The sequence below is a fragment of the Callorhinchus milii genome, unplaced genomic scaffold (assembly GCF_018977255.1).
Source record: "Callorhinchus milii isolate IMCB2004 unplaced genomic scaffold, IMCB_Cmil_1.0 Scaffold4, whole genome shotgun sequence".
NCBI classification, from domain to species: domain Eukaryota; kingdom Metazoa; phylum Chordata; class Chondrichthyes; order Chimaeriformes; family Callorhinchidae; genus Callorhinchus; species Callorhinchus milii.
The window spans coordinates 32,167,905-32,185,632 of NW_024704745.1; the positions used below are offsets into that span (position 1 = coordinate 32,167,905).

Below are 17,728 nucleotides of genomic sequence, written 5' to 3' on the forward strand. Positions count from 1 at the left end.
AAGCGTGACACAAGACAAATAGAAATAATTAGTTCCCGAAAATGATGTTCTCATTAATGCTGTTTCTAACAGTGGAAAAACATTATTGCACCAGGTCTACATTCTGTCCCCCGCCACAGTGACCATGATAAAGTAGTACACATCTAAATTAAGAGGTTTTCTTCCCAGTGTCATATTGTTTTTAATGCATTTCTAAAAGCTCTAGGTCACTGCTATGTGGAGTTTACAGAACTGCCTGAAGCTCCTACCTTCTGGAGTAGAACAGTACTCAACAATTAAAGTACAATGCACTGATGTAAATCCTTATCTAACAGCCACCTTTAAACTAATGAACAGTGTGTTTTATTCTTTTTGCTAATGCCTAATAAATTGTATCCTTTGTTTTAGTTAATCAATGCTGCCTTCAATCGATTACACAGCTCTGAGGAGCTGCCAAGTATCAGAACACAGTGGCAAAGAAGGAAATGAGCGAGTTAGGTTTGATTCTGGCACACAGGATGCTAATATGTAAGGCTTCTTACAGTAAGGGTCTTCAACATTCTCTAAAAGGAAAACAAAAAAGGCTCATCATGCTTGGTTACAATTCTGTTTTTTTACGTAGAGGCTTTTTTCAGGGGGTTTTCATTACACTAACCATTGCAGGTGTGGACAAGAAAACCTTCAGTGCATACATTAACTGTGTACAGTGTAATCTTAAATCAACTACAAAAGTAAGAAATTATCCTGTCAAGAGAAACAAAAGAGGGGAATAAAATCCATTAGGACAAACTCTGTTGTATATGGTTCTAGAAATGATATTCAGATATGAAGAATGGCAACTTGGACAAAGTACCCAGACACAGGAGAATATTAAGACCAAACCAGTCATTAACTGCTGGACAAAAACAGCCCAAAGTGTTGAACTTTGTAACATTGTGTACCACAAATTTTTCACCATATGAATGAATGAATGGAAATTAGATGTAAAGAAAAATTACAAGCTAACTAAGAATTTCTGCATTTTCTCCCAGATTTATGCAAGCTTCTGTAAGATTCTGAGTAGGTTTATCTACAGTTCCTCCTCTTTCAAAAAAACCCTCACATTTTCAGATTGACATGTATTCTGTCTGGTTTTCTGCATTATCAGTGTCCACCAAAGCGAGCTCCCAGGCTCAGTGTCAGGTTCAGCCATTATTAAGTGCTCCAAGACACTGCCCCTTGTGAAGGACGCTATATAAATGCAAAGTTGCTGTTGTATGTCATTTATGTATTTCAAACAAATTTCTTTCTGGAAACGCTGTGAATTTATTTACTCCATTCCCAGTTCGGAATCAAATCTCCTACCTAAGTCAGATGTTAAAGGTGGCTCCCAAAGCTGGAGATTTTCCAGTGGTCTTTTGCACAAATCTGCTCAAATATTGTTTTTCTTTTTAAGGACATGGAAAGAAGGATGGCACCATCTTTACCAGATGGATCAGCTAAAGAGCTGTCAGGAACATATTCTCAGAACTCAGAGCAAGAAAATTATGTACATCAGAACAGAAAGCAGTTCTGAGAAGGGATCCAAGCCTTAGACTTTAACCTGCTTGTTTATATTTAGTTATTCTATAATTAAATACACAGATAATGAAATCCTCTTGCGTGCAAATAATTGGGACCTGAAATAAATTACTGTTTATCCAAATCTGCACACAGGCAAACAAGCTGATACAACCTTCATTAACGGCTGAATGTCCAAACAAATCTAAAGTAGTTGCATAATGTCAAAGCCTGATAACCATCTAACCTCAGAGCTCGAATGATTTTTTGGAACCTACCTGCAGCACTAAAAGTCACGTCAGGAACATTTTGACCTGTTGCTGCATTCAAATCACAATCCAAAGCTCTCCCGTTTGCTCAGTTAATGAGCTACTACCAAATGTGAAATTAAACCATCATCTGACCTTTGGACATTTCCCATTCCAGTCACAGGCAAATTTCCATGTGTAGGTGGCTTATGTATGTGGAATGCTCAAGCTTGTTTGGATACTCTTAAGCATGGCAATGGGTTTCCGCGTGTGTCAGGTACACAACAAATTAAAACAAGTCTATGCTAAGTTAACTGAGCCCACACCACATGCAAATGGATTCAACAATGAAGCCTGGGATTCTTGTTCCTGATCATTATCCAGTGATCCTTACTGGAAAGTCTGTAATTGGACAGGAATGGGCTCAACTGGGATGGGTTACAAAGCTGAAAAGTCCACTGCCCCTCACAGTTGATACTCAGATATGAAGAATGGCGACTTGGACTAAGTACCCAGACACAGAGAACATTAAGACCAAACCAGTCATTAAGTACTGGACAAAAACAACCCAAAATGTTGAACTTTGTTACATTGCGTACCACAAATTTCCCACTATATGAACGAATGAAAATTAGATGCAAAGAAAAATTACAAGTTAAAATAAGCATTTTCGCACTTTCTCCCGGATTTATTCTCCATAATAATAATTACAATCTTTACATTTGGTATACAGAATGTAATGTGTGTTTTGTGGTGAACACGGCAGCCACATGGCACAGCCATGTCCCACAAATAGCTATGAAGTGAATGCTCATTTTTTTCAATGATGTTACAGTTGGAATGTGGTTCACTTCATATCAATAATAATAATCGCAATTCTTACATTTGATACAGTTCCTTTCACAACGGAAGGACCTCTCAAAAAGCTTGGCAGGATTTACTGTAACTGTATTTTGTAGGAAATAAAAATTAGTGCAGTGCATTTGCTGAAGTTACAAAAATAATTTGATGAAGTTAGATTACAGTTGGGATTAAAATGGTCATATCAATAAATGCCTTCAAGCAAGTTGGCTTTTGTTCACTGATGTTGGAGGTGAGAGGGAAGGGGAAAACCAAGCCAACAAAATAAAACAAAGTTAATCCATTTTTAAATGTCTCTCACATCACACTTGACTGAGAGAGTAGACAGCTCATCTGCTCTCTGAGGTCTTCTTGATTTGAAACCCTGTTATACTGTATTTGCTGCCAAAAACAACATTGTGACAAAGGTGCGAACGTTTCAACGACATTTTGTGGGAGACAGAGACAGATGTGGGCAATGCGGCAAAAGTGAAATGAAACAGATATGAGGAATGAAGTAGAGTTGAGGATCAAAGCAAACGCCAAGATTGCACATCTCCTTCTACTGTCCTGTTGGTTATCAATTATTACATCCCTTCCTGTTATGGAATGATACAGCCATTTTCTCATTTACTGTAACAAAAAATGGAGAGGAGATTGCAACAGAACATTGAGAGGAGAATGTAACAGAACATGAAGAGGAGAATGTATCCTGATTTAAATCTTTGTGCATGACTGTGCACAAATTACTTGAACTAAATGTGCAGAGCAACACTTCAGCCCTTCTAACACTTCACTAATTGAAAAACGAGAAAAAAGAACTAGTTTAGCTGAACTGCTGCTTTAGATCAGTCAGTGTGGATGCACTGGTAATAAAAAGTGACACCATTGTCAGCTTACAACAATGCATTTCTACCTCAGCTTTGATTTATAGATACCCCGAGGGTGGTATATAAAACACTTTGCACCTGCACTTTTCTTTCTTGTCCTAGTGGCATCAGTTACAGCTCATTACCATACAGATCTCACCTTCTCTTGAAAGGTGACATTATAATATGTGGATTTTTTTCCATGAAAATGAATGATTGCTAAAAAATGGATCAAAGGTGTCAGAATAAGTAGACTGAAATGACATTAAAGGAATCCATTTGTGATAATGTTATCCTGGGAATGAAATTAAAAAAAAGTAAAGGCACAAAATACTCCTGGCTGGTGATTTCTCTTTGAACTGAAGTGGTTAAAATGTGAAATCCTGACAATAAGATGTTTACTTTTGAAATGCAAAGCAAGGGCAGGGCTACCCAACAGCAACATTCACAGATCAATGGAGTTTTTTTTTGAAACTTTAAGATAAATATATTGTCACATGAATGGGGTAAGGTCAAGTTAATGCCTTTTATCGTCATTTCAGACTCGATATATATCTCACATTAAAGCACCTTTCTAAACAATTTATTGTACTCAAGTATGTACTCAAGCATGCATATGTTTGAAATATATATATATATATTGTGTATGCACAATATATATGTGTGTGTGAATTAATATATCTTAAAAGAGTAATTTTTACAGAAGACATGAGAGGACAAAGTTTAAATACAGTGCTACATTCTATAAAGCAGGGACATATTTTTAAAGAAAATCAGATCTTTGGAGCAAAAAAAACAGCTTGGGGAATGGGGGATAGGAATTATGTGGAAATTATGAAATTGATGAATGACTGCCAATTAGCTTCCATAAATGGTTGCTAACTGCTCATTGACCCCATTTACATGCAGTCGATAATGACGAGATTAAATCTAGTCAATAAATATGAAAAATCATTATCCAGGCCCATTTACATGTAGTCAAAAGGCCACTGATTTGTTCAGAGGCTCTTGACACCACGGAAACAGGAGAAATGTCGTGTGTCAGCCTGATTCAGTTGATAGCATTCTCACCTCTGAGTCAGAAGGTTATGGGTTCAAGTCCCATGGAAGGAACTTTCAACTCTCAGCCCAGGCAGACATTCCAGTGCAGCGCTGAATACTTTGGATGAGATGTTAAGCCAAGATTCTGTCTGATTGTTCAGGTGGAGGTTAAAAATTCCCTAATCTAAAAGAGAAGGGAATTTCTCCCATTGTCCAGGCTACAATATCTACCAGATAAAATTGGTTCATGGCTATTTGTGGTACTTTGCTGTGTGTAAAACTGTCTGCCATTTTTGCCTACAAAATATATAGTCCACTACACTTTACAATAAATCCTCTGATGCTCTTTGATCCATCCACCAAACATAAAAAGCGCAATATCAAATGCAAGGATTATTAGTAATAACTGATGCTCCGCTACAGAATACTTTGATCAGTTTGGTCAACAAATTCGACAACTTCTTGCAGCTAGGGAAAAGCAAGGTGCCATTTTACACTGATATTTTTGTTTTCAAGGAGTACAAAGAGTTTAGGAAATTTATCAGTAAGTTCCCAGACTGGGGTCAGCAAAAACAGTGAATAAAACAATAAAACATTGCCGTGACATCTTCAAAGAACTAGTCGCTGGAATAAAATAAAGCAGTTATAACCTGGGGAACTTCAAAGCTGTTGCCTCACAACGACTTATTACAAAACAAATAAACCCAATTTGTTTATTTATCTCACACATTACAATGGGGTAGTATTCCAGAAAACTGACTGTACTTGAGGAAAGATGTGTGGACAGTGATCCCATATAATTTTTTGTGCCAGAATATTTAACGTATGCAATGTTAGTCTCTGGCAGGGTCTAAACTAAATGGGAAATACAAGTGCATACATGTTAGTGGGAGGAGTTGGACCTGTGAGCAGAAGTCATTCAAGACTGAGTTCCTTCTGAAGGCGGTATCTCGAGATGCAGCAGCAACATGTTCCTGGAGTGAGCAGAGGTGTGAGGGAGCAAGCCCATGCACCTGCACCTCTTCCTCCTACCCCTAGACTGTGGAGACAAACCATCTAGCTCCCACTCTCTTTCCCTCTCACACAGTTATCAGATGCACTGAGAAATCAGCAGTTTGGAGGTAGGAACACACAGCATGGTTAACTTATAGCATCACATTGCTGGGGATATAAATACATTTTATTTTAACACAAATAGTTTTGATACCTTACCATTGTCCCTAGTCTTTTCTTTGTTCTATTTGTTCACATTTTCTACAAAGATATAATTTTCCAAAGTTCTGTTGAATTCACGAGCAACACACAACGCAATATGGTTCACTTCCAGTGCATCTGCTTCGGCACTGGTGAGGTTTAACACCAGCTGCCTGTTATGATAAAGAGCAAACTCCCTAATGTAAGAAGTATCAAGCAATTTTAAAACATCACTTTTGGGGCAATTTGACCCCTCTATGTCTTGTTAGATGTGCTGTACTGAAATTTACCCCCATTGCACTCTCTGTAGGACCTGATATGCCCAAACAAATTGCTTTTTATATTGAATAAAAGTAATTAAATATTTCCAAGTATGCAATCAAAATCAAAGAGTTGAAATTGGTTTAGATTGGAAATTAGACTCTGAATCAATGCGTATACATTGTGTAAACGTGCAGATAACATCAGCCTTGCCTAAACCTTGCCTAATCCTGTTTTGATGTGGCCCAGCTGGAAGGCTGCATGCTTGAATAACAAACTGAAGCTAAGCAAAATGTATATCGCAGCAAATAGATTTATAGCCATTGCTGTCAAGTACCTTGTATTGTCCTTTCAGCATCTGTTCGTCCAGCACTACGGTCAGCTTCCACCTCTTGGGTCACAGAATCTAACAATGGGGAGAGATTGGAGTATTGATTGCATTTCTCAAATGTGCGATTTGTTATGCAAAATATGTTTTAATTCTGTTTTACATTTTGACAAGGTCAGGCTTTTTACCAGTGAATTATGCCATGCTATCGGCATTTTAATCAGCCAGTTTAACAATTTGAATACAAAGTAAATAGACTGCTGCAGTAGCAGTATTTGTGGCACCCTGCCAACTGTGAGAGCCCACATGATTTCATTAGACTCAGTCGCAGGTCATTTGTGGGTACTTACCGTTCAGCACCCGGAGGTTGTCCGTAGAGGCAGCCTGTTTCAATGTCTGCTCTGCTTGTTCTCGCCGCTTGGTCTCAAATTCAAGTGCTTCCTGCAATTTCCTTTTTGCCTTCTTCTCCTTCTTTAACCGTTTCTGAATTATTGCTGAAGAGTGATAGAGTGGCAGGTTAGGCTGTGCTGTCTAGCCTGTTAGTGTAATTTTAGCAGGAGACCACAAGAATTGCCACTACACTGTTTTGAGTTTTATTGCTTTTCTCTGTGTCAGAAGCAGATGTATGGCCACTGTGAGGCTTCTGTCTTGTAATCACTTACCTCTGTTTTTTTGCTCCACAGCCAACTGCTTCTCCAAGCTTTCCCTCAGCTCCCGCTCCCTGAATAATTCCAACTTTAACTCTGTCTTCTCGAGTTGCACCTGCTTCTCCTGGGCTCTGGCATTGTCAATGGCAACCTTCAGCAGCCCCTGTTCACACCAAACACACCAGCTTTATCAGAAAACAGCTTCAGCAAATCATTCCAGCTGTCTGGGCTGGAAACCAAGGTTCAAGGCACCAAAAGCAGACAAGATGAGGGTCTCTATTCACTGACAGCTGCTTGCAGCAAGAGAAATAAGTTCTAGCATTTTTAATACGTTTCCATGTGGATTTGTGTCCACTGCATAAAGGTAGCTTTCAATTTTCAATTCCAGCATCACTTTTGCAGCTTTAATTTCAATAGAAATTTGAATAAAAATTAAGAATTACTACACTTTGTGTAATAAGAGTCCCACCTGTTTTTTTCAGTGTCAGAAAAACACTGGGAATTGATGCCTACTTGATTTACATATCTCAAGTTCGGATTTAAAGTGGGAAACTGGTTATATCATTCCACAACAAATGGATTTCAAAATTATCCATCATCGATGAAATACAACAACCAAGAATTTTTGTTCTTTTATTACATCTTCCTTCCTACCTCACAGTGTTAACTTCCTGCAGTTGAATGGCAACAAGACCGAGGCCCTCCTGCTTGGCTCCCGTCAGCGTCTCCATACCTCAGACGCTGACAGCATCTCCCTCCATGGATGCCCTCAACATCTCACAGAGCCAATACAGAACCTCGGCATCCTGTTCGACCCTCAGCTGTCCTTTATATCCCAATTCCATGCCATGACTCGCTCCGCCTTTCCCTACCTATGCAACATCACCCCAGCTTCGCCACTGTCTCACACCACATGCCGCCGAGACCCTCATACATGCATTCTTTACTGCAGCCTGTGTCCTCTCCCGCACCAGTCTCCTGGTCCTCACTTTCAAAGCCCTGCATGGCCTTGCTCCCCCTACCTCTGTGACCTGTCCGCTCCCTCCGCTCAGCGGGCTGTGGCTGCTCAGCATCACCCACCTTGCCCATCCCACCATTGGCAGGTGAGCCTTCAGACACTCTGCCCCCACCCTTTGGAACTCCATCTCGCAGTCCCTCCGCTTCGTCCTCTCCCTTGCCTCCTTCATGCCCCATCTCAAGACCCTCCTCTCCGACTGTGCCTCTGTCACCCTCCTTCCCATCCTGCCCTCCACCTTCCCTGATCCCGACCCCCAGCTCGGGTCAGAAACACTGATTGTCCAGCACCTTGGGACGTCCTCCTGATGTGAAAGGCGCTTTACAAATGCAATTTTGTTGTTGCTGTAGTTCATCCAAAAGAAATATAATCTAGTCTAATTTGACAAGTGAGAAAGATAGAATTCATAATTTTTTGAACCAGGGCCAGATAGGCTATAATTTGTCTTTTCTAGTTCCAATTTAATCGTCCTTCCCATTGGAATTATATGCTGGCCATGCACTGCCAATCTATATCCATGTACCGTTTTGTAATGGACTCCACATCAATGACTATACAAGAATATATCTGCAACCTGTCGGCTGTTTCGGGACTCACCTGAATATTTGTCAGAAGAGTTTCTATGGAGGAAAGTCCATCAGGGAAGAGGAGAGGAGTTGGGAAACCTGGCGGTAACTGCTGTCCTGCCAGGGATAGCTTCTCAAAGCTGTCTCTTGCAGTCGGAGTTGAGATTGGAATATCATCTGTGGATGACAAAAATAGGCCAGGGTATCAAATGCTTTTTCCTTTTTATTCAGCACTATATTTACAATATCGTCAGTGGCTTCAAGACTGTTCAAGATTCCTGTTTGGGTTTGAAGACAAAAACCTCTCTTCGATGGTTCTTGTACCAAAAACAAAATAAAAAATGATTCTTTAAGTTATTTTCACATTGTCCCAGATCTAATCAGCAACATCAAAATAATTCATTATTCTCCCCCATTTAACTATGGCTGATGTTTTCTCAAACAATTTCTTTTTGGCATTCACATTTATTTACTAACCAGAGAATAATTAATTCAAATATGTCTTGACAGCATAAAGAAATCCTAATGACTAAAATTTGCCGCAAACAAACTGTGCAGATTATTCAGCAACTTGATTCCATGCTTTGTCAGCCCCAATGCATGCAAGCAGTCATTTTTTAGACAGAGCTATATTATTGTGTGTGTGTGTGTGTGTGTGTGTGTGTGTGCGTGTGGATGTGTTGGGGAGGGGGAGAGGAAGGAAAAGGAGGGGAAGAGGGGATATTTTACCCAACTCGGTCTATGTCACGAGACAGTTGTCGGGCAACCTTCTAAAGCTAAGCTGATCTGACTGAGCACAGATGAGAAGTCAACTATAATAACTTTAATTTATGAAATCATGATGAAATATTTTAAGTAAAGAATACTGCTAATGAAGTGGGGTGCTTTTGGCTGGTAATTTCTGCAACAAGCTGGTCACCAGTCCACAGCTGCATTGAGTTGAGATACCAAATTTAACTGACATGAAAATTCAATTCTTATTTCCCTCACTGGATTATTTTTCTACTGAGTACTGCTGGAGTGTTCTGTTCTGCCTAAAAGGGCAATGCAACAAATTCAGCCACTTGTTGTGTTCTGACTTTGTTGTTGATGGAAGCATAGATGATAATGTGTTACAGCCTCTCAGGAAATAGAGTTCGATCTTCATTAAAATAAATCATCAGTCGCGACTCTTTGGACCCAGCTACTATGAAATATGGAGATCGATTTTGTTGTATTTCTTAGCAGATTTTTTAATTAAGAAAGCTGAAATTCCATGCTGCTGACTCGCAGGAATGCTGTTCCAATTTAATCTCTATTTAGAACTGGATTTCCTCAAGTAAGAGTGGCATGTGTAACATGGCTCCAGTTATTGGAAGGAATCCTCACTCAGGTATTTATCTCCCATCCTTATGCACAAATTGGCCACTGCATTCGCCTACAAATACACAATCACTACATTTCACAGTAAAATTCTGTGAATGGCTTTGAGAGGTTTTGATAATGTGACAAGGCACTACATCAAAAGCAAGGATAGAACCATAGTGCCAGAAGGCAGCCATTCGGCCCATCATGTCTGTGCTGGCCCTTTCAGTCCAATTTACTTGCCCTTTCTCAATACACCTGTAGTTTAATAGAATCCGATTATTATTTATTAATAAAAAACTGTTAAGAAATACCACAAAATTTGCCACAAAGATGTGGATTTCTATGGGAAGCATCTGTTATACAATATGTAAAACTGGTGAACATTTAGTTCAGTTGAACCAACAAACTTCACTTCTTCAACCCTGACAATTTATGCCAAGAACTATTAAACAGGAAATCAAAAGCAGAAAAAACAATAATATTGTGCTGAAAGGGAAATGCTGTTCGCTTCAAGTAGGTTTATGATTACTTTTATCCTGCCTCTCAGCCTCTGAAGATATATAGCCTTCTAAGTTTGTTCTTCACACACTGTAAACATGCTTCAAACTCAGTAAGTCTTCTGTCTTTAGACTAACAGACTCACAAAGCACTTAGTGACATCGGTTTGAATGCAATTTATTTCATATTGCAGAATTGAAAAATACTTTTAAACAAAAGAACCACACCGTGTAAGTTTTATCTCTTCAACAGGGTTATAAATCAATTGAACATGGAGGAAAAGATGAATAAGCATTGTATTCATTTATAATAAATAAGACATGAATAGGTACATATAAACTCAGTTATACTTTGGTACAAATATAACAATATATTATTGATACTTACATAAAATAATTAATGAAACAAACGTCTTTGTCTATCTTGAGCATATTATTTTACAGTGTTCTTGTGCACTATTAGTTAAATGCAATGTGAAAATGTCAGTCGTATAAATGATTGATGTTACCCTTTAACAGACTAGCTAACTTTGATTATTCATCTTTTATGTGGCTATCATCACTTCTGGGGAAGAGCAGTGAATCTGACTCACCTACTTTACTTTGAAGAACCTTTCTGTGCTTTTTTTAAAAAAAACTCCTCATTCAATGTATTATTCATATGATTGTGTATATTCTGTTTGAGAATCACCAGCGTGCAGATGTGTTTATAGCTACTAGTACCAGCTTACTCCACCCAGCCCATATGGTAAGCTTAGTTTGGTCCAAGCCCTACCTTTTTTTTCACCCACCCATATGGCAAGCTAAAGCTGGCCAGGGCCCCGCTTCCTCCACTAGGGCCATATGGTACAATCAGCTCAGCGAGCACTCATTTACCTTATATTAATATGTTATCTTCCACAGACAGTAAGTCTCATGTTCAAGGACTGAACCTGTCTTCCCAAACTGATTAAGACAGTAAAAATCTGTTCTGAAACACCAAATTATCCGGACATTGAGTTGACGCAGCTTTTTTTGTTTGCTTCAAAAACAATAATTCCGTCCATGTTCTATTTTTTTTATTTTGAAACTTTCCAAATGAAATCAAAACAAAGTTTTATTTGTTGGCACAAACAACTGCAACTAGAAACTTTAAGCCAGGAATATCTTTTATTATTATTTACTTTTCTGCAATATTTAATCTCAAAATGTATACATCAGTCTGAATATGTAAATATATAAACAATATTAGAAAAACAAGCTGGGCTCTTTTATTGTGCACTGATCGGAAGCAACAAATGGCGTAGAATCCACAAGCAATTTCCATTTCACAATGAACACTTTAGCTCTCTTTAAAAAACAGTGATGAACATTCCTGAATAAATGTAATTAATTTAAACTATTCGATCTAATGAATGTGTTATAATTTATGCATACTTTTTTATTTTTAGATTAGATGTCATGTATCAGAAAAGAGACATGTGAAATGTCATTAATGGGCTGGGAATGCAGTGCAGTGCAGCCCTGCTACATCAAAAATTTGGTTACAACAAAGTTTTATTCTGGACCCCTTTTGCAGCGGATACAAGCAGCTGACCTGCTTACTTCCTATGCACTGCTGTCTTCCGTACATGATGTGATGATTATCATTGGTGAGCATGATCATATCATGAAAAAGTACAGTCTAAACTAGTCTTTAATTATCAACTGTTTTCAGGCATAAGTCAAGGCAAGCTGTAACAAAGACAAAGAGGAGGGAGGGGGCAATTTGAAAGGACTTTAAGGTTGGATTTCCAGAGAGCGGGGGCAGAATGGCTGAAAGCTCATCTGCCGACTCATGTGAACCCAGCTCCAACGCAACCTACTTCTGGAGCTGAGTTCCCGTGGGTGGTCAGGAATTTTAATGCAAGGCATCCCTTTTAAGAAATTCCATAAATTAGCACTATTGGTTCTGAAATTCAGTGCTTGATATTTAAATTGCTACTAAGCAGAGCAACTTTAGACAGCATTTGCTTAATCACCCTTAATCAGTGCTAAATAGCTCTATGTCAGATTAAAGTGTGAAATAACAAAAACAAGTGAAAAAGAAGCATTTGCACATTGGATGCCCAGATATAAACACTCCAGTCCCCTTGTCAGAAAGTGCTAGATAAATCCATGAGAGGCAAAGAGGTTAAACCGTGACATGGAGAAATACAAATAGCATGTTTTAGCCCCTGAGCAAAATGTCAGAGGAGTTCAGAATTAAAAACTGCCAAATTTCAGAGGTCAAACATTTCTTTTTGAATCTATTCCTCCTGTAACACTCAGCAATAGCATCATAACCCGACCCTATGCACAGTAGTCCGTCCATCTGCCATCTGCTGTGCCAGCAATACTCACTGATCACAGAAAGGTCCGTAAGGTAACAGTCTGCACAGAGACAATTGATTCTTAAATTACATTCTAAAGCCTCAACTATTACATTTAAGTTGCAATGCAAACCAAATTATACAGGAAACACTACAGCTCCCCATTTACTGATGTCTGCCAAACGGTGGTAACAGCTGGTGCCACGTTAATTAGTTTATACTATTTATTCTGTGTATTTCCACAGCAGATTGAAGGAAAACATTGGAGATAATCCCAGCATCTGTACATACACTACAAACATTTAAGTTACCAGTGCGAGAATATCAGTCATAGACTAATATGGGATTTAATGGGTGAGAACACATCCTCTTAAGAGTCAAAAGAAAACAATGAGCCACTGAGATCATTAAAACAGCCAATAACTTGATTGGAATACCCTTTATGATTGCAATGCCATTTTGAAATTACACTTTGTATTAAGTATTCTCCTACTTATTAAGCAGGACTCCTTTGCTGCCCAGAAATGTATCTTTTAGTGTTTGCCTCCAAAATACAGTCACTACACTTAACAGTACATCCTGTGAACCGCTCTGAGACGTCCCCCTAATGTGAAAGGTACACTGGATCAAGTGCAAGGATTATTTTTTCTTATAAAGAGGTAGCGTGACTGGTCCCTTAACTTCATAAAAAGGGCCTCACAGTGTAAACTGGAAGCTGCTAGCTCAGAAGGGAGATCAATGGGAGCCGGAGTTTTATAACTCGGTCTGACATACATGTGGTTCTCCGATGAGATACACTTTACATCAAAAAGCACATTTTACGGCAGTGCAATACTTACCCCAGGAGTGTGCTTATAATCACATTCAAACAACTCAGTCTGTTCCTATAAGGTTTCATTGTTGTCCTGCTTGTAAGCACAATCTCTCCAATTTGTATCATTAGGGCTTTAAAGCCTCCTAGGCTTGCACAATATTTGTTGATGACTAGCTTTTTGTCAATTTATATCTTTATATATATATGTATAAATATATATTTCCAAACAATTATTTTTTCATAATTTTAATAGACTGATGAAGTCAAGGGCCTTCAGAACCATTTTGAAAGATGTGAGAGTTTGCCATCTCCAAATTGGTGCAAGTAGTTGCATACTGTGTTTGCACAGCACCAGTGCAAAATTGCTGTTTAGCCTCTGTTTCAAACACATCAAGCACTCCCAAAAGGTATTTTATTTACCTGACAATTGTTTTTTTTAAATGAATCATTTTGTTGTATGACCAGCAGTGCATAATAATGAGTACTTACATTATAATTATTTTTCCATTCTCATCCATCTTGCGTGCATAGACAGCACAGAATACTAACAGCAATCATTTACACAGAAAGGGTTTTGTGTGTGTGTGTGCTGCACGAACAGTCTACACGGTTAATGAATAAGTATCCTGTCTTTTCTGAAGACTCCATAGATCTTAAGAAAAATAAAGTGGAAACATGCATCTTATTTACACCAATGAAGAAATGCACTCTGAATGTCAAATGCTTTTAAACAAGCACCCTCTGTCCTCCCCCACCACTCTTCACATGTATTTCACAGAAGGTAAAACCAAAGAATGAACCAGGTTACTGTTTGAGCCCTGGTTTAAAATGAAACTGAGCTGTGCTAAATTGACAGCCTGTCCATTTTGTAGGTGCGAATTCTGCTACAATTTATAAGTTAGCAATTAATTATACAAACAGTTCAATCTCTTAGGAAAGTTAATTATTAAATGCAGGCAGCTGTGTTCAAAAAATAATAACAAGAGTCTCCTTTTGTTAAGGCTAAAGTAAGTGTATTTGTTTCCCTCATTGCAGTAAATTGTATGCTGGCAATGCAATGAGTTGTGTGAATGTTTATTTGACCATCAGTTTGCAATTATTGAGCGCCACTTAATTATGGCAACAGATGCTCGAGTGGAGGACCCAGAAAATCAAATGCCTCATTTCCAGGTTATTTTTTTCCACTGCTTCTGCCAACAACAGATGTGACAACCCCTGGTACTCTGCAGTAAATATTTATCAAATCCTAACAGGTCACCTGTGTCACAAACAACATTTCAGCTGAAACTCTTTCACCTGATAATAGGCCGCAAAGAAAAAAAATTCAGAGCTGTAAATACAATGTATTCAGAATGAAATGCCATAACGTGAAATTGCTTTTCCTCCGGTTACAACAGGGGCCCCTGACAGTTCTTGGCATTGATAAATAACCTGCGGATTAATTGTCTCCACTCTCATTCTGAGATTTACTGTTAAAAGGGGCAGTCAAAAAAGAATGACTCAATGTATAAACTTTGGCAAATGACAATGAAAAATCTGTCACTATGAACATGCAGTAAACCATCATGAAGCGGTGTAAATATCTCTCTGTCTCAAATTCTGTAGCATCTTTGTTCTGGAATGCTCTAAGATGCCAACTGCTGATGTATAATGAGTCGCTATCCATATGTAGTTGTGCAGCACCTCTCCATTATTTTGTTACCGGATTGTTAACGTTTGTGAATAAATGCAACATATCTTTTATCTGCTTTTACACTGCTCACCATGTAAAGTTGTTTTCACTCACCAGACTCTCCATCTCTTATTTTTCAAATAAGATTCAGCATTGAATGAGAAAATCCTACAAAATCATCAAGGCTTATTTAAAGGGGCACACTTGCCTCATGCTTTCAAATGTAGCTGGTTTATGGTGCCATCTATCTTAGATGATGGTTTGCATCTTCTATACCTAAATCAAAATCCCCTGTGATCATTTCTGCAGCCCCCGCAGGTTCAGTCCCAGTGAGGCTTAATAACTGGAGTGGTGGAATGCATTATCTAATCAAACTCAATCCACTCCTGCTGCTCTCTCCTGAAGGCAACCTGTAATACACAGAACGTGGTAAAAATGCACCAGGTGTGTTTCTCCAAAGCAGACGGCAGGTTTGGTCACTCTCCTGCCAAGCATCTACACCCCGGGATTTAACCCACCCGCTTACATCTGGAATATTTGTGAAATCAACTGGACATCAATTTAATTTGTTTAAAATTCTGATTCTGGCACCAAAACAGCCTGTACTAAAATTACCCTCAAGAGTTTAAGAAAAGTGAATTCTGAATTTCATTGTGGTTTCTTCAGATCTTCAAAGACTACATCTGTAGCATTTCAAACACAGCAAGCTGTTGATGGTGATTTAACAGTACATTCAGGCACTACACAGACACTTCAATGCAGTGCTGGGGGAGCGTTGCATGGTCAGAGGTACCGTGCTTCAGATGAGATATTAAACCAATGCTACAGGATCTTTAACATCCAAAAGAGTCCGTTGCTCAGTGGGATGTTAAAGATCCTATAGCATTATCTATATAAATAGTTTATCAGTGAAACAGTTGACTATTTCTATATAAGTTCTTTCTGTTTCGCCCACAAAATACACAATCAATTCACTTTACAGTATATTCTGTGAAGCGGTTTAAGACATCTCAATGACATGATATATCATAGGCACTATATCAAATGCAAGGATTATTATTAGTTTCTTGCATGTATAAAGATCTATTATTTATATTGCATATTTTGTATTATGAGTGATTTTATTTTTTTAAAAATGATCCCACAACAATATTTGAAAAGAGAGGGAATTTTGGTCAACATTCCTCCAAATCAAAAAACAACTGGTCATTCACTTCATGTGGGACACCGCTGTATGCAAATTGACTACAATTATGGTCTACAAATTCTAAACTTTGTAGAAATGTCACTACACTTTACAGAAATGTCTGTGAAGCCCTTTGAGACATTTCAATGCGATAAGGTGCTGTATCAAACACAAGGTTTAAAAAAAGATAGGAATGAAAGTTATTTTTTCAAAGCAAGATCCCATTTCAACCTGTAACTAAACCAGTTCCACAGGACTTGTCAAATGACAAACATAATTTACAGCTCATGTCAACGAACAAACATTAATAATAATCCTTGCATTTTATATAGCGCCTTATCAGTCTTAGAGACGCCTCAAAGCGCTTCACAGAATATACGGTAAAGTGAATTGACTGTATATTTTGTGGGCCAAACGGGGCAGCCAATTACGTACAGCAGTGTCCCACAAACAGTCATGGATTGAGTGACTAAATTCCTATTATTATTATTATTATTATTATTTGAAGGGATTATTACCCCCGGAAAAGCGATTCACCAATTGACTAACAACCAGGTTCCTGCTCACTTCTAGGTAAACAACAACAACAAAAATTACATTTATAGAGCGCCTTTCATGTCGGGAAGACGTCCCAAAGTGCTGAACAGAGGCATATGGAGTAAGGAAACTTGCCCAACGTTTTGCCCTGCCCGGGAATCAAACCCAGGTCATCTCGCTTGTGAGTCGAGTGCTCTAACCACTCAGATAAAGGGCTCCACATTGTCAATAGAATGCACTGTGAGAGTTGTGCTAACACTGTTAATCACCTGCTCCCTCGACGCATCCCTCCTTGCCCCACTACTCGCTGACATCATTAACCTCTCATGTCATCTGGCACTGTTCCTTTCACCCTCACAACAGCCACTATCACCCCCACCTTGAAGAAACCTTCCCTCGACTCGCCACAGCTATCCAGCTACCGGCCCATCTCAAATCTTCCCTTCCTATCCAAGGTCCTTGAGAGAGACGGTGCCTCCCAACTTTGCTCTTTCCTCTCCTCTCACTCCCTCCATGAAATCCTCCAATCGGATTTCCGTGCTGCCCACAGCACAGAAACTGCTCTGGTCAAGGTCACAAACGACATCCTGACCATGTGTGACCAGGGCTCCCTCTGCCTCCTCGTCCTCCTTGACCTCTCCGCCGCCTTTGACACCGTGGACCCCTCAATCCTCCTCCACCGCCTTTCCGCCCACCTCAACCTTCAAGCTTCTGTCCTTGACTGGTTCAGGTCTTACCTTTCACACCACCTCCACGTCGTCGCAGCAAACAGCTTCTCCTCCAGGCCCCACACTGTCTCGTGCGGTGTTCCTCAGGGC

At 39.1% G+C, this 17,728-nt stretch overlaps 1 protein-coding gene across 1 annotated transcript in view; it reads right to left on the minus strand.

The window, feature by feature from the left end:
- dachd (dachshund d) overlaps positions 1–17,728 on the minus strand; it is a 315,047-nt gene that overhangs the window by 12,892 nt on the left and 284,427 nt on the right. The window contains exons 7-10 of the mRNA XM_007890728.2: positions 8,559–8,704; positions 6,962–7,109; positions 6,650–6,793; positions 6,309–6,377 (exon numbers count right to left, since the gene is read on the minus strand). Of these exons, the coding sequence (XP_007888919.2) occupies positions 6,309–6,377; positions 6,650–6,793; positions 6,962–7,109; positions 8,559–8,704 (507 nt within the window). The remainder of the gene's footprint in view (positions 1–6,308; positions 6,378–6,649; positions 6,794–6,961; positions 7,110–8,558; positions 8,705–17,728) is intronic.